The following is a 22,111-nucleotide window of genomic DNA, read 5'->3' as shown; positions in this document are numbered from 1 at the left end:
AACTCCAGTCGAATAAACAGAGATATTCGTGTATATAAACGGACGGCTTTGCACGTCTGCACTCAGAGGTAAGCAGTGATGAAAAAGAGTCACGAACGCGCACCTGTGAGCCTGTGGGATGCCGTGTGAATCTCCTCACTTGGAGATCTGTGCGGCCGGCGCGGTCACCGGTGCACAGATGTAGACAGTTTTGCTGCTGCAGTTTGAGAGTCTTGAAGCGAGCTTTTTCTCGAGATATTTTGAAAGAAGCACCCCCGAAATTTGCAAGAGAGGCGAGAACAAGAGTGACTGAAACTGTGTTCGGTCGCGTCAAGTGAAGACGGCAGCGAGAAGGCGGGAACGGTCAGCAAACAAGTCAAAGAAACTGGGAAGTTCTCGACCAGTCACTGCAGTCAGCGGACTTGCCAGCCAGGAGTTGCTCTCGAAACTTTGCAACATGACCCGACGGCGCCGCAACAGAGGAGTTCGCAAGCGCGGGATTTACACCTGCACATGCAAGTACAGATCGGTAGATATGCTTACCGCAAAGAACGGAACTCCCTGCCACGTGTACGTTATCCCCCGCAGACTGAAAGGCAGCTCTGGCTTTATAAAAGTATGCATGCGCAGATGCATACATGTGTGTATCATTTGGTGCGTACACATCGATGCGGCAAGAAACGTGTACACAACGAGCAACAGTCCGGAATAGCAGGCGCTTGTGTCGGTGCGACCCGAGAGAGGACCAGCTTTTCTGGTGTGCAGGGATGCGACGGAACTCCGTGAACACCGAAGCTTGCTCTTTCCAGTTTTGACTGCACGGGCGGCGGTATGAGGCAAGAAAGACTTCTACTTTTACATCGTGGCGTATTCGGTCGCTGCGTAAAAAGACTAGCACTCGACTCTCTGCCGCCCCCGAAAAGGTGTCAAGACTCAGGCGTCGGCGTATGTCGGCCGTCAATTACTCCTTCAGAAAGCCTATAGAACGTTCAGCAAGACAAAATACGTGGTTTTCTCCTCTCGTCGAAATCGCTCGGGTAGCCCAGAGCGCCGCCTGTCTCTCGGTGCTACAAGGTCTCTTTCTTGAGCCCGTCTCTCGCATGTGCCCTGTCGCCTGGCTGGCTGTGCTGTCGGGGCGAGAGGACGCCCGAGAAAATTCCGCTCCGAATATAAGGCGCCAGACTTGTGTTTTCTTCGGCTGTGTGGCGCACAGACTTGGCGCGGTTTTGGGAGGAAACGTACGTTTGTGCTGTGATTTTCTTTGCCGGAAAGAAAGGTCACATTCCCAGCGGTTCTCTAGGAACATCGCGTCATCCGTTTTTCGGAAAATCCACTCTTCCACGTCCGTCTCGTGCTGTCGAACCCTGTGCGGCTGCGGTCTCTGTGCCTGAGGAAAAGTTCCAAGGAGAGCCGCGTTTCTCTATCTTCTCTCTGTTCCTAGTCCGCTTCTCGTTTTCTTCGAACGCTTATCTCGATTTCGTCTTCTCCGTGTCTGAGTGCGCGAGTGCGCCGCTGTGTGGCTCTTCGCCTTCAGCGCTGGTGTTTCGTTGGGCAAAGTTCTGTCGTCGCCTCTCCCGCTCGCGTTCTCTAGTGTTTTTCGTCGCTGCTTTCCGAGACGTTCTGTCTGCCTGACCGCGAATCGCGGCGACGCCCTGCCTCCTACGGTGTTTCGTTCAGTGCCCTCGTTTCTCCTCAAGATGTCGTATCCCTACTACTGTGAGTTCTTCGTCAAATTCCCCAACTACATTCCTCCCAAAGACCCCGCAGAGAGGCTCGTCGATCCCAGACAGAAGCTGGAGCCTGGATGCACAGCGCAGTGCTCCCTCTGGGTCAACGAATACGATGTGAGCCCCCACCTCCCTTTAGACACAGAGGCACCCCGGTTCTTGCCATCTGTCTACAATACGCACAATACAAATATATACATATATATATATATATATATATAATCACATGGATAGGTAGATGTCGGTAGACCAGACAGTTATGTGTATATGGTCTCAGATGCAGCCGTAGACAGGTGGACCTGGCGTGCACAGGGCGCGTCCTGTGTGGCCTGGATCGGAGGGAGGAGACAGGGGAGAGACCCACACGAGCCTGGAAGGAGAGGGGAGGGCACAAAGGGAGAAAAGGAGAAGAACAGAGACAAGAGAAAAAGAGGAAAGCAGAGGAGCTGTGCGCACAGCGACGCCGTGATGTGTCTCGCAGAGGGCGTTTGAAGGAGTGCCTTCGCCATACGAGGACATTCGGCGTTCTAATGCTGGAGAGCGAGAACTGGACGCAGAAACCAGTTTTCGGAAATATTTTGAAAACTTTTCCCCGTATACATTTCCTAGTGTTAGTGTGCGTACTTCTTTTGAGGACCTGGAATTCCGCCTCTGTCCCAGTGTTTTGTCTCCTCTGTCCCTTCTTTTGTTTCCGGTTCGTCTCCCGCGCTCGGTACCCGTTGATATGTATGCATTTATTTATGTATATGACTCTTCGTTATTTCTCTATCGATCTGCATACCTCCACGTATCGATTTTTGCGTCCGTCCGTGTCTCTCGAAGTATTGCATGTCCACGTTTCCATCTGGTCGGGTTTCCTGTATTTATCTCGTCGCTTTCTTCTCCCTCTCCGTCTTGTGTCTCAGGCCTGCACAAAGCGCGTGAGAGCGCGCACCGACAATAAAGGCAACTGCTCAGGACAGTATGAGGAGCTTCATGTTTGCATCGACAGATGTGTAAGTGACCGCGCGTTTTTCTCTCCTGTCTCGCTCCTTGGATGTGCTGTGTTGTCGTTGTCCAGAGTTTATCCCCTGCAGATACACATGCGTATCTGAGAAGACAGCAGGAGTTGTAAACCTCTCTATTCGTCGACCTCTCTGTATACATATATACCCATCTGTATTTATGAAGATACCTGTCTCGACATATACCTACAGGTGCATCTCTATGAGTAAATATTTGTGTATAAGGGCCGCCGTATGTACGTATCGATGTTTATATATCTGCAAATGTGAATGTATATTCCGTAGGGAGGAAAGGTTTTCGGTTTTCTTTTTATGTTGACTAGCCGTGTCAGCGTTTCTCGTCCCCGTCAACTGACTCGCGTGCCCCGTACTGCGTTGATTTTCAGGTTGCCAAGGACATTTTCAAATATTTGAAGTGATGGAACTTCTCACAGCGAAACGAACACGAGCTACGAAGGAAATTTGGTGGAAAGCCGCACTCTCTGCGCCCGGCGATCTCGTTCCTACAGTGACAGCAAGGGAGAGACACTCCTGTGTTCTCGAGGAGTTGATCGGTTTTATTCACGAGGCAATGCGAATTTTCGATGGAGCTACCGAACGAAAAAGAGAAGATAGGAGCGAGACAGTTTCACTGTTTCTTGTGCGTCTTGCGGAGACGTTCCCGTGAGAGGGCGAGAGAACTGTGCAAGTTTCGGGTCTGACAGGAAGCTATGGAGAGCAAAAGAGCAGAGGAAAAACGAGAGAGGAGGAGACAGCAAACAGAGGGTGGAAGACAAAGAGAGAAGGAAGATGAGAGCACGACGGAGATCACGCGTCTTCACCTCTTCTTCTCTGTCACTCTACCAGCGTAACAATAAAGACGCAGGAATATGTGACCACTTCTTTCCCTCCCATTCTGTCCTTTGTCCCGTCGTACTTCTTCGGAGCAAACGACAGAAAGATCGGAAGCACTCGCCGAGCCAGTTATAAAATAGGTCGATCTGTCCCCTCTTTTGCACGGCTAACGCATCTCCTTCCTTCTCTCGTTCGTATTATTGGCGTTCATTTTCTGTGTCTTTTGTGTCTCCCTTTTCTCCCAAAGTTCGTTTGTGTGGCGATCTACGCGATGAGAGTGCCTGAGGAGACATACTTTGTTCCCGTTTCTCCGCTCGCTGGACACGGAAATAAGCATTCACAGTAAACGGCAACGGGCGCAGAAATGTCTGCCGCACGCGTGGCAAAACACCTGCGGTGCCGTCGAGGCGCGATGCGTAGGGTGTCGGTTCTGTAACTCGCTCAGTTAATGTTTTAGTCTCAATGGGAGCGATTATTGGCAGCGCTTTGGAGATTACGTCAACTGCGGTAGAACCCGGTGCTCCTATGAGCACCAGCACCGAAATCGGACGGTAATCTTTAAATCCGCAAAGCCAATCCACCCCATAAGAATTGGTAAATACAAACATGAGAGCATTAAAGATGGACCAAATGTGCAAGATATAGTTTTTACCCCCAGACATCAGCAGGATCGTCTAGACTGTGAGAATACTCAGAGTTGTGCACACTGGCCATCGGATTGACATCAAGAGCAAAGTGTCACACATCAGGGTAGCCACGGAAGCCGCGCATTCATTAATACGCTTCTAAAGTCTGATTCGTAGCACTTTGACTGCAAAGCTGTCAGCAGCTTCTGTTCCCTGCAGAAGCCGGCAGAACACTCCCCTTTCACCAGCTGAAGCGACACTCCGAATTTATGCTCGAGTTAGACGGCAGCTATCGACTTTCATGAACGCGAACGAATCTTCGAGAGGCGTATTTCACACACTATACAGAGATACCGTACGTGAAATGTATTTGCTAGCATAGTATGCGGTGATGAAAGTAATGCCACCCAAAACCGGTTATAGCCCGACCAACGCGTTCAGATGAGAAACTCGGCAGCATGCGAGTGCGAGCGCTCTCTGTTGCACAAGAGGCAATCGGCCCTGTCAATCAGCACGGAACGCCGTTGTGTTAACCAGCGGAGCCTCCACTGGAACAATACAACGATGACCACCTGCTGAACTCACGGCAATTGGTCGATCTCTGCGCACAGTGTGTTTCTGATTGCAGAGGCTGTACATGAGACTGAGAGAAGTCAAGCCGTCAGATGCGCGAACCGCGGGCTCCTGACGACGGGAACAGCGAATGAATCTCAACGTGTGCGGCGCACTCTCCAAGAGAGAGGGTCACGTTCTTGCGAGTGTGACAGACCGAGAGTTAGAAGACATGAGTTTTTCGGTGTGATTGGCCGAGAGACTTTACCAGTGTTCCCTGCCTTTTGCACTGGTCGCCAGGTCTGAAAAACCGTCCACGACACAGAAACAGGGTCTCGGTTTCTTCGTTTTGTTAGTGAGCCATTTAGAACGGGTTTCAGGCGCCCACGAGAATGTGCTTCGTTTGATGTACTCCGTAACTAGGAGGTAAGCCGCCAGTCCTCAGCCTAGATGGAATCGAACTATCATAGCGCGTCTACGTCTGTTTTGGTGTCTCTTTTCATAAGAGTCAGGTTCCTGTTTTGCTCCCTTCGCCCAGAGAATCCGGTGTCTGAGTCTGAGCCGTCTCCTCACGTCTGAGCCGCCCGACCATCCTTGTCCTTTTCAGTCGCTCTCCATATTTCCTGGTAAGAACTTTTCGTTTTTGCTCAGACACAACTACTCAAGTCTTCTTCTGAGGTTCGTTGCACTTTGCTGTAGTTTTAGATGCTTTTCTGGCCCCAGCCCCGCGGGCTCTGAGTCGGAACGGACGAGCTTCGGAGCCCAGTGTGGGCCCAGCGGCATCCCTCCTTCGGACCCTTGTCAGCTGGAGGGCGAGGCCTCGTTTTGCAAGAGAAAAGAAGGATTGCTGGAGACGTACCGGCCTCTCCCTGTTGGAACAAAGACGGGCACCTTGTGTGCTCCTCAGAGGGGCACTGTAGTGCAGAGTGTTTTCGATTGCTCTCCTTAATGCAGAGAACTTTGGCAGTTCGCCTTTTTCCTGATGGGAGAAGATGCAGGCCAGCTTCCCCTGCCCTTCTGCCGAGCCACTTCATCTGTTTTGTCGTCATGAAAGAAACAGATACACGAGAAGCAAGCAATACGACCCCGGTTCTGCTTGTGTCTTAGGTGGGAAACCTAACGCTTTCATTACCCGTTGGCACCCATCATCTTCCGTTCCACAGCAAGCACGAAATCAAGGAAAACAAGTAGCTGGTGTCTTTGTGCGAATCTCAACAAAGACGCAACTTGTCTTTTCTCCCCGCTTTTGGGGATCGAAACCGTTTTGAAACGCAGACTCGCGGTACAGACGCCGCGTGAGTGGTCGTTCCCATCCAAAGCACTGGCCTGATAGCTCTTGCCAGGCAGCGCCAACGAAGCAAACGCGGTGGATCTCACACGTTTCCTGTTTTCTACTGTTCGTAAGTCTCACAATGTAGGAAACGAAAGGTGAGGCCGTTCTCCAACCATTCGGCACAAAAAAGAGCGGCAGCGCAACGAGACGCGCGTATGGGCTTCAGCTGGCATGATTGGAGCCGTCAACTCGTCGTGGGCCTCATAAATTAACGCGGATATTACAAGAGTATTTTCGCGTTGATTTCGTGTGTGTGCATCTAGATAGCCAAATTCACATGCCTAGAGGTCGACGCCAAGAGCTGTACGTTCACACAGAGAGAGAAGCACAGATTGAGGCATCGGGCCGACGTGTGTTGTTCCCAGGTTTAAGTCTCGTGGTTTGCATTCTTAGAGCACGCATGGACCCTCGTCGGCTACTAGCTCTTCCAAATGCAGTGGACCAGACTCGCGAAAGAAGCCGAGCTGGTTGCCCGTCTCCTACGGGCTGACTCGCGTTTACAGATAAAAAGCTTTGGGCATATGTAAGCGGTGCTTATTAACTCGTTAAACGTAAAAGCACTGATCCTCTCCCATCGATTCGATCGTAAAAGCACTGATCCTCTCCCATCGATTCGATCGTTTTGTTCACTTTGGCTCGACGCCTGGCAGGAACCCCGGAGCAGCAGTTTGCCTACGGGGCCGGACAAAGGATCAGAGGAGACTGGCTGAACAGGGAAGAAAAGACAAGTTACTAGAAGCGAAAGCTCTCCTGCATCTCCAGTGCGTTTCCTGTGTTCCTTTGCTCTACAGTTTTTCTTAGGGCGGAAAAGCCTTGGCTGTGTCAGTCACGGCGGCTAGCCACAGGCTGGTGGGTGCAAACGCGGGGGTTCGTCTCCGCTGTGTCATTTTCTCCCAGCGATCCAATCTCCCTCGGTTTCCTCGCCATTTTGCTCCCCGAGTAGCTGGGCAGGACTTGGCGTTTCCTTCGCTTTCACTTTTCTTTTTCCCGGACGACCAGACGCAGTCTTGGGATGTCACGCCTTGCCCCGCAAGAAACCTCGGGACCACGCAGCCACTGGAGTTGTGCCGTCGCCCCGCCCATGGCACGCGAGGTCACCGATGGAGACGGGAGTCGGTTTCCTATTGTGTACTTTTCTGAGCTCTCTTCATGGAAGTCGTGAAAAGGTTGAGCAAGTTGCTGTCCTTCGTCCGCCTCATTTCTCTTGTCTTCCCTCCCACTTTTCCAGACATCTCATCGACTCAAAACGGAGTGAACCGGCACGCCACGCCCGAGCCTGGCGAGCTGTGTCTCCTCGCATCTGTGCCGATTGGGACCCGTGGACTGGAGTCTTTCTCTCAAGGAGACGCACAAGGTCTTTTCGGCAGCCATTTTCGTCTTCTTGCTCGCGTTTTGCCATTGCTTTCATTTTTGCCGACACGCGTGAGGCGTTCTCTCTGTCTCCCTTACGCTCCCAGTCACTTCCAGTTCCAGGTCTGACTCGTCATCCTCAGTCACCTCGTCCACGTTCGCTTGTATCCTTTCGGTTTGCGGTCCCTCCCTAGTCCAGAAGGTTCCTGTGCCATGTTCATCCTCTCTCATTCACCTTTCTCGTCAGCCCCCGCCGTCCCCTTCCTCACGCGTGTCTCCGTCTGCGTCGCGTTCACTGCCGAGCGCCAATCCTCATCCTGGTCCTTCCTCGCTTTCCGGTCTGCTTTGTGCTCGTCTGGCTCCTTCCTCTTAGCCCGGTTGCCTCTCTCTCCACTTTGCTCTCCAGCGTGCCACGACCCTTCAAGCACACAGTGTGGGCTCCTTCGGACCTCTACATCTCTTCCCGCTCCAATTCAAATCGTCCCGGCTCTCATTCTTCTGCCGCGCCTGCGTCGTCTCGCCGTCAGGGAATAGCGACTTCTACTCGTATTTTTTCTTCCTCCGCTTCCCACGTTGTCTCCGCAGCTGCCGTCTCCTGGAGGCCGGCTTCGCCCTGCTTCTGCGTCGGGGACCCGCTCGCAGCCCAGTCGTGTGCGTGTGGATCCTGTCCCCTCTTCGGGTTCGTTTCCGAGCCTGTCTCCGAGCCCCAAGGCCCGAGTGCGAGAGTTGTCTCCGTGGTGGCGTGTGGGCTGCCGCCCCTCACATCCGTCGCGAGTCTCGCGCCGGCGCCGCACAACCCCTTCAGCGAAGGTGAAGAAATGGGAAAGGGATCGGAGGCGATCGATGGAGAGAAGATGGAACCGCTGAGAGTCTCCTATCCTGACGATTTTCGAGGGGAGACGGAGCAGTGCGGGAGAGACGAGGGAGAAGAGAGGGGGAGGAAGGAAGAAGCGACAGGAAAGGCAGAGGCTGAGGCGGCAGAACATGAGCAGGACAGCGCAGGGCCCTCTAGTTGTATCGATGTGAAAGTCGCTGTTGTTGGGGACGTAGACAGTGGAAAGACGACGCTGGTGGGCGTCTTGGTTGGCCACCGTCTCGACGACGGCCGGGGTCTGATGAGATCGACCATTTTCAACTATTCTCACGAGGCTACGTCAGGTAGGAAGGAGACACCGTATGTGGAAACAGGAGGACGCGAACACGCGCGAGAAGGCTGAAGGACTTGACAGCGCCACTGCAATGGAGAATAGGGCCGACGACTGCCGAGACAGTTGGTGTGCGCGGGAAAGAAGACAGAGACAGATGGAGAAGAGGGTGCACCAGAAAAACATCGCAGACTGTCTCCGGGAGCACAGGGTCCATCCCCGCTGCCCTCCTTGTCGGAGTCTTGTCTTTTTTTTCTTGTAGTTATCTCTCTTCTTTGCCTCGGTCCTTCATTCTTCTCTGTTTTCTCTCGAAGGCTCCGCTGGTTTTCTTCTCCCCTGTCTCCACTTTGTCTTTATGCGGTTCCTTTTGCGTTTTCTTGCTTCCACGCTGTCCCACTCAGGCCGCAGCTCTTCCGTCGCCACGGAGATTCTCGGCTTCACGCGCGACGGCCGGGAAATCATCCCTTCACGCCATCCTTCCCGATCGTCGCAGCGTCTCCTGTCTCGCACAGCCACCCCCCTCGCGCCTTCTCCCCATCGTCCAGGGTCTTCTTCCTTTCCTACCGTCCCTCCTTGCTCGAGGGCTTCCCATGGCGCGCATGCGTCGGGCGTCGACGAGAAGGACGCAGGTGGGGCCCAGGCAGGACAGCGAGAGCCTTCTTCTGGAGAATTCAGACACCAGGAGCACGGAGAAGTTGGTCCGCCTTTTGACGCATCTCAAGTGGCAACTGCAGACCAGGGAGAAGACGCCACGTCTGAGGATCCCCCTGGGACCGCTCCCGCACCATTCACAGTCGAATCTCAAACGGAATCGAACGCAAAGCACCTCTCCACCTCCCCGTCTCCTTCTCCCCCTTCTCTGTTTTCTTCTTCTTCCCCTTGCCTTTCTGCGGCTTCTTCTTTCTCGTCTGTCGCGCCTCCGCATGCTGCTGCGCGACCGGCAGCCGGCGCGCCTCGCAACGCGTCTTGGCGCTCCGTTGTGGAGGAGGCGGCGAAGATCGTGACTTTCCTGGATCTTTGTGGCCACGCGCGCTACTTGAAAACCACCATTTTCGGTTTGGCTGCTTCCTTTCCACACTACGCCATGGTGGTGATCGCCGGGAACAGTGGCCTGCAGCGAATGACGAAGGAGCACTTGGGCATTGTGCTGGCGCTGCGTCTGCCGTTCTTCGTCGTCGTCACAAAAATCGACATGACCCCGGAGCACGCCCTCAAAAGGACGGTCGAGTCGGTGTTCAAGGTGCTAAAGCACCCGGCGGTTCGGAAACTGCCGATAAGTGAGCAACGCAGGGCCGTAAACGCACAAAACCCCGTGAAGCAAAGCGGCGTCGCCATGATGCGGGCGGGGACAGAGACACTGGGATTCGCGGGTTTCTCAGAAGGATCTGGAAACGGCTTTTCCTGTCGACTTGTTGTTCGCGCCGATTTTCTCGTTCCTTTCCTTGCCGCGCCCTTGCCCGCCTACGTGCGGCATATGGCTCGATCGAAGCGGAATGAACAATCAGATGGTGTTCCGGCATTCTTTTAATGCCTTGCTGCTTTGCGAAACGACGAACCACTAACGAAGAAGGCAACAGAGCACCGCGCACGCATCCCACCCAAACTGAGAGACACAGACACTCTCTCGTCTGCCTCAAGCGGTTCAGACTGGCCCGGGAATGAAGTGCTTCGTGGCGCGAGAAGGCGCCGGAAATTCCCATTAGGAAACAGTCCCCTTTCCGAAAAAAGGCACCCCTTTCTCCCGTCACTTCCACTTCGCTCTTCTCCGCCTTTTCTCAGTGGGGTGGAGAAAAGCAGTCTTTTGGACAGAACGAAACGCCCGCTGGCCTTCTGCCTATTGATGTCTCTTCACCATCGGCAGTGTTTGGCCGGCGGAGTTGAAAGCGGTTTTCTAAAGAGTCGTCCGGATGCTTCGTTTCTCAGGGCTTCCGACCTGCCTGTTTCTCTGCTTTCTTCAGTGGTGAAGAAACGTGAGGAGGTGGAGGCTCTGGCGAACTGTGTCGCTTCTGGGCGGGTACGAGCAAACCAAAGAGACAAGCGTGAACATCGACGCTCGACTTGGCCATCACCGCAGTTTTCGTTTGGGTCTCTGCTTCGCTTCTTAGACTGCTGCGTTAGACGGGACTCGAGGCGGCAATATGTCTCCCTTCTCTGTTGCCTTTTCGTTGCTTCACGCCACGTCCCTTTGTGTTGTCTCTCTTCTATTCGTGTTCCTGTGTTCTCGGCGGCCTCTCCTTCCCTTCTTCCCCTTCTCTCTCGTCTTCACACGCTTCTCGCTGCTCTTTTCGTTTCAGGTTTGTCCCGTGTTCTGCATCTCCAACGTGACCGGCGAGGGCCTAGATCTCCTTCCCGCTTTCTTGAGCAAGCTTCCTAACCGAATCGACGTCTGTGGTCTCTTCGGGTGCGACGATGGAGAGTCACGGAAATGCGCACTTCGCCCCTCTCTGCTTCCCTCCCTGTTTTAATTTTCCTTTTTGTCGAAGAACACGAGCCTCAGATGTTTCCTGGTCGCGCTTTTTTGTTTATCTTCCATGGCGTCGTCCGCGCCGTCCACCTTCTCTCTCGTTCACCTTCTTCGCAACGCCTTCACTTTATCGGGGCCCTTTCTGTTTCTGCCCTCTGCCCGAGGCCCATTTCCTTCCTGTTCCTCCGATCTAGTTCGTCCCTCTCTCTCGTCCTCCTTTCTCTCCGTGCATCTTCTCCCTTCCTCACGTACCGGCCGGCCGTATCCTCGCCCATCTTCTCCACGGGGTGTATAGACAGCAGCACGGGTGATTTTGCTTCTCGGGGAGACGTTCAGCGGCCCTTTTCTGCATATGATTTCAGGCGCGTTGACGATCCCTGTGAATTTGTCATCGATGGCGTCTTCTCGGTCCCCGGCGTCGGTCTCGTGGTCTCTGGAACTCTGCGCAGTGGCGAAGTCACCCAAAATCGACAAGTAAACAGTATTTTCCCTCTTGTAGTTGTGCACTTCTGTTGCAAGAACGTCCACACCTTTTTGCTTCCTCTCTTTTCTCGGTCGATTGCTTCCGCCCTGTCCCTCTCTTGTCTCTCCAGATTCGGTCAACTAGGGGCACACTGCGTCGCTTTCGTTCTCATGTCCTGTGTGCTCTTCGCCGACCGGGGCCTCTGTACACTTTCTCGTGAAGCGATGGCATATGCATCCAGTTCGTCTCTCATGCTGCGTTATCCCCGGTGTTCTCTCGTATGGTGTGCGCCGCCAATGACAGCTTGTCTTTTCGGTGTATCTGTTTCCGTGCGTCTTTCTGCACTTCGCGTTCCCGCGACACGCCTGTAAGTGGCCTTCGGGGTTTCTCGAAGAAAGAAACAAACTGCAGATGCGCTGTTCTGCGGCTTTGCTCCCGTCTCAGTTCGCGCCCCTATCTTGTGCACTGTGAGTCACCGTGTGGAATCTTGGAACCGTCCTTGTTTCGTCGGGTTGCAGCTCTTCCTGGGCCCCGACAGGACAGGCACCTTCTGCAAGGTCCTTGTGCGCTCCATCCACTACAAGCGCGTGCCCGTTGCTCGGGTAGGACGAGGGAGAGCGAAGAGATGGACGCGCAAGAGGCGGAAGATCCTCGAAGAAAAGATGCGAAGCAGCAAGACGGGGACACAAAGCGGCGACGCTGAGAAGCAGAGAAAAGGGTGGCGGGAAGAAGGCACGCAACCTAAAAAACCCGGAAGGCCAAAGGAAGGAGACTTAAACGTTCCTGCGTGAAGAAAGACCCTTCGCCGCGCCTTGCGTTTTTCCTGTTTTCCCCTGTCGCAGGTGTCTTGTAGCTTTTTGCGCAAACCCTTCTTTCTGCGTCCCTGTTGCTTCGGCTTTCCTCTCGCTCTTTTAGATTTTATTTCGAGTCAGGCCCCAGCGTCTGCGGGGGGTGTTCCTCGCGGCTTCGTCTGTTTCTTCCCTGTTTTCTCCCTGCCTCTCTTCCTTGTGCAGTTTTTGCTCTTTTGCCTCCCCTTCTGCTCTTTCCTTTGGTTTCGCGCTTTCCAGGCCGTGAGAGGGCAGGCCGTCTCCATGTGCATTCGAGCTACCAGCAGGAAGGACCAACTGAAAAGAACTTCTTTCCGCAAGGTTGGTCCTTTCTCCCTTTCTTTCCCGTCGAATGTTCCTCTCTCCTTTGCGAAGGCTCCCCTCCGTCGCCGTCGCAACCCCTTCTCCCGTGTGTCGTGCACGAGCGACGGGTGAGAACTGACAGGCCGTTCCAACTCGTCTATCGCTCTCATCCGGGCTGTTCTCCGAATGGAAACACTCTCGTCCCCTCTGCTGTCTCCTCGTCGCCTTCTTTGTTTTGTCTCCACTTCTGCTCGGCCTTTGTCCCTTCCGAGCTGGCCGCCGAATGGAAACGCAACCCCTCTGCTGTCTCTTCCCTGTAGGGGATGGTCCTGCTCGAGCCTCCTCTTCCGCTTCGGGCCTGCTGGGAGTTTCTCGCCTCCGTGTTGCTTTTGCACCACAACACGACCATCCAGCGAGGCTACCAATGCGTCCTTCACATCGGTACACAGCGGAACTTTGGGGGAACCGAGAGGCGGAAACCACGCAGCCGCCACGAAGAAGACAAACGAAACAAGAAAGCACAGGCGGGGGACAGGACTGCCGAAAAACTGAAAGCAATGGACGGACACACGGCTGCGGGGGAAAACCGAAACGCAGGAAAGAAGAAGAAGAGAGCGAGGAGAGAACGGCCGATTGCGGGGCCCGGAGGAAACGGCGCGTGTATCCGTCCGAGCGGGCATTCGCGTTCTTCTGTGTGAAGAGGGAAATGGAGCTGCGCGCGTTTTCTCTTCAGGGAATGTTCGGCAGCCAGCGCGCGTGACCGACATTTTTTCAGATGACCGAACAGAGAAGAAAGACGTCCTTCGAACGGGAGACAAAGGATTCGTGAAGTTCAGGTCAGCCGCCACAAGGACTTCCTTACGGCTTGTTGGTTCGCGCCTCCAAATCCGTTCCGCTGCTCTGCTCCTGCATTCTCCAGTGTGGTTTTCTCCTCCGTCCCGTTCGTCTAATTCCCTGGAGTCGCTGCCCATCCTTTGGAGCTTCGTTCGGTCTCTCGCATCTCGCGTGAAGCTTCTTCCTCTCACTCTCCCCTTTCTCTCGGGCTTTTACCGCGGGTGGTCCCCTGCGTGCCTGCCTCCGGCGTTTCTCCCTTCGTCTTCCCTGCTTCACTTCTCCTTCTCTTTGCCTTTTCTTCGTGTTCCTCCTTCTCCATTCTGGCCGTTTTCTCTATACGCTCTGACCAGATCGGCAGTCCGTTTCGGCCTCCGCCCGTCTCTCTCGTGAAACGCAGTCCACCCTACAGGCGCTTCCTTCATCCTCTCGCTTTCTCGTTCTCTGGCGAGCTGTCTTCGGCTCACTCGCTCTGTGTTGTACTCTGCCCTGTTTTCCGCTTTCGGGTTTCTCGGATTTCTCTCCTCCACCCCTGCCTCTGGCTTCTCTCTGCTCTTCAGGTTCATCCAGTATGCCGAGTATCTGACTGAGCGCGCACCGCTGGTGTTTCGAGAGGGCCGGATGCGAGGCTTGGGCACCGTCTGCGAGGTGTGCTAATCCAACGTGGAGAGAAGAAGAAAACCGGCAACGATCGAAGAGAAACAGAGAGGAGAGCGAAAGAGAGAAGGGGAAAGAGAGACGGGGAAAGAGAGACGGGGAAAGAGAGAAGGGGAAAGAGAGAAGGGGAAAGAGAGGAGGAAATCGAGTACAAAGACTCCCACGGACAAAGAGAGCGCGTCGAAGAAAAGAACGGGATGGGCATGTTCACGGGATCCATGTAAGCGGAAACGAAGACGAAATGGGCGTGGGAAGAAGCGCCGACAAGCTGAAATCACCACGGCTACCTGCCGCGCCAAAGTTCAGTGGCAAAACGGGGAACAAGATCCGGCGCTGCTACGTTGTCCAGGCACAGGAAAAGGCCCAGGAGCGTTGACTTCTGAGATGGTGCAAGGACGAGAAATCCAGTGCCACGGTGTGCACTGCGGGGGCGGATCAAAGTGGAATCCAGTTGCAGCGTACATCTTAAACACGTGCACGATTTCGCATAAACACAAAGGAACACCTACCCTTGTATATATCTAGGGAGCTCCAGAGGGAGATAGGCAAACATATCTACATAGATCTGTATGCTTTTGAACACGTGAATGATTACATATATATATATATATATATATATATATTCGTGTGCATGGCAGCGCGATCCTTTTGGAGGGTTGTCGACTTGATCGTGTTTCGCTTCCTGCAGACGTACTTTCTTCAACGTGTCAGGTCGCCGTCGAAAGTCTTTGGCCTCCCCTGGGGTCTCCGCTACTCAGAAGCTGTTATTGATCTACGCCAGTCGCGCATAATCGCAGCAAGTTCATATCCATAATCGCATGCACGTCTGTATCCAACTACCAATTATAATGTAAAATATATAATGCATACATATATATATACATATATATATATATATATATATATATATATATGAGACGGTAGACATGGAAGTAGATGAGGCGCCTTTCAGGGAGATAGGCACATAGGTTTGAACCTGCCGAAACGTGTGTGACCGTTTGGTTTTGTGGTCTCTGTTCAAAGGTGGATAGTGAGCTTAAAGCGGGGAAGACCATTTTGGGCCTCGCAAGTGTACTTTTCGTCCAGTTGACGGTTTTTTCTCTTTTAAAAAACACAAAACAACGGCTCTTCCCCTTCCATCACACGCTCGGCGTGTCGCGTCGTCAACCTTATAAGACTGGAGGGTGATCTCTCCAGGTGGAGATACTCGTGTCCCCGCTTCGCTGACTCCACTGTCCATCGCAGAGCAGCACGTTTCTATTCCTCTTCTTTCTTCTTTCTCCTCCTTTTTCTTCTTTCTTCCCTTCTCGCGCGCGTCAGAAGTTTCTTAGATTCGGGTTGGGGTGTTGCCTCATGAGCCTTGCCTGTTGTCTCTGTTGCTCCAGTTCTTTTTTCGCTTCTTCTTCGCCCTCGGTGCCTCGCGGTCTCCTCTCTTCTCCCGCCGCCGCAGCGTACGTATTCACACCGAAAGGACCTACGCTTTGGGGCGCGAGAGGCGCTGCCTGTTCTCGCCCTTTGTGCTGGAAGCTCATCGGGCTTTGCTCGGTCTTTTGGCGAGTGTTTGGGAGGAGAGTGATTTTCCCGGTTTCCGAGTAGAAGGAGACACCTCTCCCGGCGTCGTGGCCTCTCTCCGTCTCTCGCCGTGCTCCCGAAGACATGTGCATACCGCTGTCGGCGTGAGATACCGACCCACATGCATCTTTCAGACCGCGTCCGGGAGCCAGAGAACACACTGAACTCGCTGCCCCGCCGGGAAGCTCCTCAGTCTTCTCCCATACACTCGAGTGCGTCGCTCCGCATGCACCTTCCTTGTCGACTGAAAAAGACGGAAGAGGCACAGCGCTTCCTTGGGCGGGTCGCTGAGCGTAGGGGAAAGACTTGCGAGGCAAGAGCACAACAGGCTCGGCTCCACCTGGAGACACAGAGAAGAGACGCACGACGAGAGAGAGATTAAGCGGACACGGGGCATGTAGCGAACACGCGACGCAGGATGAAAACAAAAAGGGAGTGTGCGCCGAGAGGCCGAAAGAGACAGAGACAGGACGGCGTTGGGAGTGCACAGAAGAGGAAAGCGCGACACGCCTCTGAATCGGCTGGCAGTCTCCGTAGGGACGACGAGGACAGGGCTCCGTTGCTCCTGTCTCTCTGGCGCTTGATTTCTTATGCGGAAACCCCCACCCCCGGCCGCTGGTGTCAGAAGTTTCGGCGAAGACTTGCGGGAAACGAAGCAGCGCCAGTCTAGAATGCGCTTGAAATGGAGAAGCGAAAACGCCGTCAGAGAGACTCAGAAGACGTAGAGAACCCGGAGACGGAAAAACATTCGAAAGCAAAGGCGCCGAAACCGAAACACGGGACGCGAGAGAGAGTAAAGAAGCGAAACGAAAAGACGACACTCATCGAATCAGAACACTAAACGAAGATCGTGTTCTCTCTGAGCTTTCAAGTTTCGTTTCTTGTCTTTTTTCTTCCCTTTCAATTTTCGTGTCCTCCCTTTTGCTCCAGTGTGTTCCCTGTTCTTCCCCTCTATCCTCCAGTTTCTGTTTTCTTCGCGTTCTGTCTCCTCACCATCTGCGCTGCCGCTTCCAGCGGGGTGCGCTAACTCCGCTGTCTCCAACTCTCCTTGACCGCCTGCTCGCCGGATTCCTCCCTCACCGACACTCGCGGAAAAAGACGAAAGGGGCGGTTTCGGTGGACACACCTGGCGGCTGATTCCGGGAGGGACAATAGGAAGGGGGCCGCGCGTCTTTTGTCTCTTTGTGCGATCTTCTTCCGTTTTTTCCGTCACCCCATTCGCCTCCGTCACGGCGGAGGAAGCCAGCAGAAGATGAGAGATGTGTGGATCGTTTCTGAAGAAATTTTCGAGTCGGGTGAGTTCCTGTTCTTGTTCTTCACCCCATATCAAGCCCCGGCGTCGGCAGTACGACTCGCGCATGCTGCGCGTCTCTCTGTCGAGACCTCGCTTCTCCCGTCTGGTCGCGCCTTCCGCCGTCTCGCTCTCTTCTCTCCCTCCTAGTCGGGAATACGGCGAAGCGAGGGAAGGCGAAAGAAGAAACCGAGGCGAAAGGCCAGTCGTCGCCTTCGGAGAAAGAGACGGACTCGAACCGGAAGACCAGGGAGACGTGCTACCCGCACGAGGCTCCGAGGACACTGAGCCTAACCGCCTGCGGTCGTCCCCCGTCCCAGCAGAGCTTTTCCATCCGAGGTTCTGTCTCTTCTCCCCGCCTCCAGCTTCAGGTTTTGTCGCTTTCCCTGTAGGATTCACCTCCCGTTTCTCCGCGTCTTCTCTCTCAGACTCACTATCCGTGGGGGCACGACACAGGCCCGCGACGGGACGCCGGCCTTGTGCATCCAGTCTCTCTCTTCTCGTCTTCCGTCTTCTCACTCTCCGCTCTTCTTCTGCACTCTCGGGAGACAGCAGGTTGGCCACCAAACTCAGCAACTCGCGCTCTTGCAAAAAACCCGGTTTTCCTGCCCTCTCCAGGGCTGTTCCTGTCTCCTCCGAATGCGTCTCCCGAGCGCGCCGCCTATGGCCCGTGCTCTCCACACGCAGAGACGGAGACGCAGAAGGTGCGGTGTGAGAAGGACTGTGTTGCGGATGTTCCCTGAAAGACGTCTGTGTTTCCTGTGGCTCTTCTCCATCCGGAAGCTCTGTCGATGCTGCTGCGCCTCGCGTGCCGGCAGCTGTGGGGGTGGCCTCGGCGCGAGACCGAGAGGGAGTGCAGACGGACGAGCTGCCGCCTCTGTGGTGAAGCGAAGACTCTTCTCGCGCGGCTCTCTCTGCTCCCTCTCTACCGCTCGGTGCGCCTTCGCCCTGGAGTTCGCCCTCTTCTTCCGCGAGCAAGCGCGTCGCAAGGAGGTGGAGGAGCAGAAGGCGGTCGTCCTCTGCGTCTTCCAGTCCCACCTGTGGGTCATCATCGCATGACTCGATTTCGTCAACTCCCTGCTCGCCCCCTGCTCCGCCGTCGCCTGCCGCGGTCTGCCGTCCACTCGCTTCGTCTTTCCCGGCCCCGGAAGCCCCTTCCGCCTCGCTCCTCCCGACTTTGCGCTCCGCCTCCCTCTGCTTCTTCCCCAGACGCCCAACACACCTGAGCGTCACTTCGAGTGGCCGTCGCTCCGCAGAGAAGCTGGAGATACGTTCCCTGCCCTCCGTCTTCTCTTGGGCGAAAACAGCGGAAGCTAGCGCGTCTTCGAGGTCGCCCGAACCCTCCTGCGCGTTGTCGCTGCTCTCTGCGTTCTCGCTTCCCTTCTCTCTCGCCTCCCCCTTCTTCTCGGCCTTCGTTGCCTGCTCTCCGTCGTCCACGAACAGCGCGGCGGAAGACGTCGACGCTTCCTCGCCGACGTGCTGCAGTTCCGCGAGGTGCTCGTTCAGCTGTACCTGTTCCTTCGACAAGGTGTTTCGCCCAGTTTCGCGCGTCTCCGTGGTTTCGGGGCCCTCTCGGCCGCTGTGGAAAGGCACGAAACCCCTGGCGTCGACGTCGAAGACGACCGACGACCGATGCAGGTTCGCCTGCTTCAGAGCTCGCCAGCAGAGCCGCTCGTGCGTCTCGTTCGTGCACACCACGACGGCTGTGTGGCGCAGGGAACCGGAAAAAAGTTCAGTCTTCGAGGGAAACGCCACACTCTCCGCGAGTGTCGAGAGGCTCTCAACGCCGCGAACGAGAGGGACTTCAATCAGAGAGTACGGGACGAACAAAAGACCCTGACAACTCGGGCACGCGGAAGGAAGCGCAGGCGCCTGCGAGCTCAGGGGCCTTGAAGGGCGCGCCGAAGGACCGACGGCATTCAGGCCGCGGCTCTGGTCCGGCGCATGTGGATGCTCTTTCGTGTCTTCCGCATGTCCCTTGTGCTTTCCCGGAACTGGCTTCTCCGCGCCGTCTGGATCTTCCTTTCGGGAGTCTTGGGCCGTCTCGTGCTCCTCTCCACGTTCTTCTGGCCGTTCCCCCCCCTCTCCTTTTTTCGCTGGGGTCTTCTTCGCTCCTTCTCCCCGCGCGCTCGTTCGCGTTTTGGGGACGTGGCCGGCCTCGCGCTGGGCCTGCTCCGAGTGTCTCCACTGCCTCTCCCGCTCCAGCGCCCGGTGTCTCTGCAGCAGCCAGGGCCTGAAGTAGTTCTTGCCGGGGCACGTGCACAGAGCCGGGACGTACCCCATGCCCGCGAAGCTCCGGCCATCCGCAACGACGTACGCGAGCAGCAGCTGGTTGTGGACTTTGACTCCGGCGCCTTCGGCGTCCTTGTGGCCGCCCGAGGCGCCGTCGCTGCCCGCCGCCTTGCGCGTCTTCTCGAGACACTCCAGGTGCGGAGACAGTGGAGACGCCGCACCCAGCGCCGCGCTCGAGGGTTGTAGCGACGGCAAAAGGTCTTGCAGAGCCAGGTGCTCGGGGAGGAAGAAGCGAATGCGGCGAACGCAACACGGCCACGAAGAAAAGGACGGAACTGTGGCGGGTCTGGCGACTCGGCGGGTGGTGCGGCCAGAAGAGGGCGCCGCAGGCGAAGAGCGCGACGACGCGCTACTCGCAAGAGAACGCGAAACAGAAGCGTCACGAGAAGCCCGCGTCTTTTCGGCCGCAAGAGAATCAGCTTTTTCGCTCGACCGTTTCGTCTCCTGGACGCCCTGCTTGCTGTCCGTGCCTCTCGCGTGCTGCGACGGACAGTGCGCAGAGACCGAAGGCGAGGAGGGATGAGGATTCCCTGGCTCTTTCTCCAGCGTCGCTCTGCTTACGAAAGAAGTTGCCGCGCAACAAGGGGCGAGCTGACAAAAATCGGGATTGACAGCAGCCTCCCACTGGTCGCCAAAAGCTCTGCACGGCGGAAGCCACGACGCGTTCTCTTCGCGGGGGAGACACTGGAAGACTGCGGAGACACCTGGCAAGAAGGGGAGGGTTTTCAACGCGCAGGAAGAAAATGAGGAAGTGGCATCGACGTGGACGAGAGAATGCAGATGCGTTCTGTCTCTGTGACGCTGTTCTTTCTCTTTGGTTTTAAGGTCTCCCTCCTCTCTTTCGTGTTTGGTCTGCTTGGTCGTCGCGGCTTCTTCCCTCCCTTGCCTTCCCTCTTCTGGTTCGTTTCCGCCTTTCGGTGTCCGGGGACAGTCAACGGGAGAAACAGAGAGAGACTGGGCCCAACAGAAACAATGCGGGGGGAAAGACTGCGACGACGCGCTGCGAGAGAATGCCGAGGCCGCTTTCCAGGTGTCGCAACAGCCCGTGCCCTTGCAGAGACAGCAGGGACAACAGACAGGCGGAAGAGACACTCCCTTTTCGTTCTTTGATTCCTTCCGTCCCTGTCTTCCTCTGTCGTCCTCTTGCTCGTGGCGAAATGTCTTTGGTAAAACGTCCGTCTTCCCGTCCTCTCCCCTCTGTACTGAAGTCTCTAGTCGATTCTGCTGGTTCGCTCGCAAAGGGAACGGAGTGCCGCTGATCTTGTGCGCTTCTCGATCTCCTGCCGAACAGGAAGGGGAGCTCACACGATGCCCACTTCTCATCGGCGAAACGGGCAACGATACCTCTTTTGTACAGACTCGAGGTGACGTCGCTATCTGTCGTTCCCCTTTCTCTCTGCTCTCCAGAGCTCGATCTCTTGCTTGCTCAGTCAACAGCACTTCCAGGCCCCATGGGTGGCTGCGGGCCCAAGCGAACCCAACAGACAGGCACTTGGTGGCTTCTCGCCTCTTTAGGCTCGTCGGGCCCGTTCGCGCCGTTAGCTGTCTCTCCTCAGCCTCCCCGGGCTCCTTCCCCTCCAACTCTGGCCTCTGCTGGCCGTCGGCGACTGGGGAAGAAGCGTGGTCGGTCCCAACGGCCGAAGCAGCGACCGAAGGACAGGAGGCAGACGAAAAGCACGCAGCAGTTCTATCGAGGTCATCGGCGGAGGAAGGAGAGGGCGCGTTGGCGTCTGCTCCTGCATAGAGGCTTGCCTGAGTCTTTACCTCTTGGATTCGTCCTGACGAAGACAGACGATGAGAAAAGCGAGCAAGGCCAGAGGGAAGAGGGACGAGAAAGCGCCGCTCTTCCTCACACGGGAGTGTGCCCGGTCGGGCATGGCTGTGCGCTCCTCTAAAACCCCCTGAGGACCCTGGAGACTCACGGCTCCCCTCCTGAGGTGTATGGACACCCCCCGAATTCTCAAGAGAGGCAGGCATTGAAGGAGAGGAGGAACTCGCGTCGACAGTGTTCAGATCTTCGGTATGAGACGCCAAGAGAGCGGGTCTACACCTCGTTTGCTTCCGTCCAGACCCACGTAGTGCCTCCGTTTCTCGCCCAATCTCCACAGAGTCGACAGCACCCACTGAGACCCCACGGCCTGTGTCGCCTTTCCCTTGTGCGGGAGAAGGAAAAGAGCCGCGTGCTGGCTCGCCGGAGACTCCTGGCCCGTTGTGTGGGGCTCCAACTGCACCGTAACCGTCCCCACAGGGGCCCGAAGCGGCCACAGGGACAGGGCCCACTGGGGTCTGCCCTGAGTCTGCAGCCGCCGGCAGGTTCGCTTCGTCCATTGTCTGTGACACTGGGACGCGAGAGATCCCGCCGTTGTGTTTCAACGTTTATGGAAAGGATAAGTTTCGACCTTCTCGCGGCCTGGAAGTGGATAGAGGATACGCACTTTCTCTGTTTCCGCTGATATGCCTCTTCGGGGATCCCAGCGCCGCTCTAAAAAAGAGACGAGAGAAGGCACTGGAGAGGAGAGGCGCGCAGATGGATGTTGGCGAAGGTGACAGAGAGGAGAGAGCGTGGAGAACAGGGACGGGAAAAATGAGAAGGAGTAGGAGCAACACCGGTAGAGTAAGGGAGAGAGAAAAGGGGATGCAAGAAGGTAAAAGAAGGACAACGAAGGAGAAGGATCCCTCTTCTCGAGCAGCATATTCGGTACCTCGGCTACGTCGGGGTCCGGAAAAAAGACACGAAGGAAAAGTAGCAGAAAGAACGGGAATTAAAAGGAAGCGGAGGACACAAAAAAATAGCGCTCCTGCCTCACGCGTAGTTCCTCTGGAAAAAGTGAAGGATCAGGTGTTCAAGGAGAGGAAGGAGA

The 22,111-nt window shown here is 55.5% G+C and overlaps 3 protein-coding genes across 3 annotated transcripts; 2 read left to right on the top strand and 1 right to left on the bottom strand.

Annotated features, from left to right (window-relative positions):
* Positions 1 to 1,676: 1,676 nt before the first annotated feature.
* Positions 1,677 to 3,129, top strand: NCLIV_010110 (hypothetical protein; the record flags this gene model as incomplete). Its single annotated transcript, XM_003880526.1, has 3 exons — positions 1,677 to 1,823; positions 2,612 to 2,701; positions 3,097 to 3,129. The coding sequence occupies 3 exons, from the start codon at positions 1,677 to 1,679 to the stop codon at positions 3,127 to 3,129; spliced, it is 270 nt and encodes an 89-aa protein (XP_003880575.1).
* A 5,094-nt stretch (positions 3,130 to 8,223) lies between these two features.
* Positions 8,224 to 14,095, top strand: NCLIV_010100 (hypothetical protein; the record flags this gene model as incomplete). Its single annotated transcript, XM_003880525.1, has 10 exons — positions 8,224 to 8,563; positions 8,952 to 9,827; positions 10,509 to 10,564; positions 10,845 to 10,951; positions 11,377 to 11,488; positions 11,996 to 12,079; positions 12,545 to 12,625; positions 12,928 to 13,048; positions 13,341 to 13,443; positions 13,999 to 14,095. 10 exons carry the CDS (start codon positions 8,224 to 8,226, stop codon positions 14,093 to 14,095), a joined length of 1,977 nt encoding a protein of 658 aa, XP_003880574.1.
* A 1,316-nt stretch (positions 14,096 to 15,411) lies between these two features.
* Positions 15,412 to 21,578, bottom strand: NCLIV_010090 (conserved hypothetical protein; the record flags this gene model as incomplete). The annotated part of the gene is made up of 3 exons (XM_003880524.1): positions 15,412 to 16,007; positions 16,661 to 20,204; positions 20,595 to 21,578. 3 exons carry the CDS (start codon positions 21,576 to 21,578, stop codon positions 15,412 to 15,414), a joined length of 5,124 nt encoding a protein of 1,707 aa, XP_003880573.1.
* Positions 21,579 to 22,111: the final 533 nt, after the last annotated feature.

The sequence above is a fragment of the Neospora caninum genome, chromosome IV, assembly GCF_000208865.1.
Source record: "Neospora caninum Liverpool complete genome, chromosome IV".
NCBI lineage: Eukaryota > Apicomplexa > Conoidasida > Eucoccidiorida > Sarcocystidae > Neospora > Neospora caninum.
This window is presented reverse-complemented; position numbering and strand designations above follow the sequence as displayed.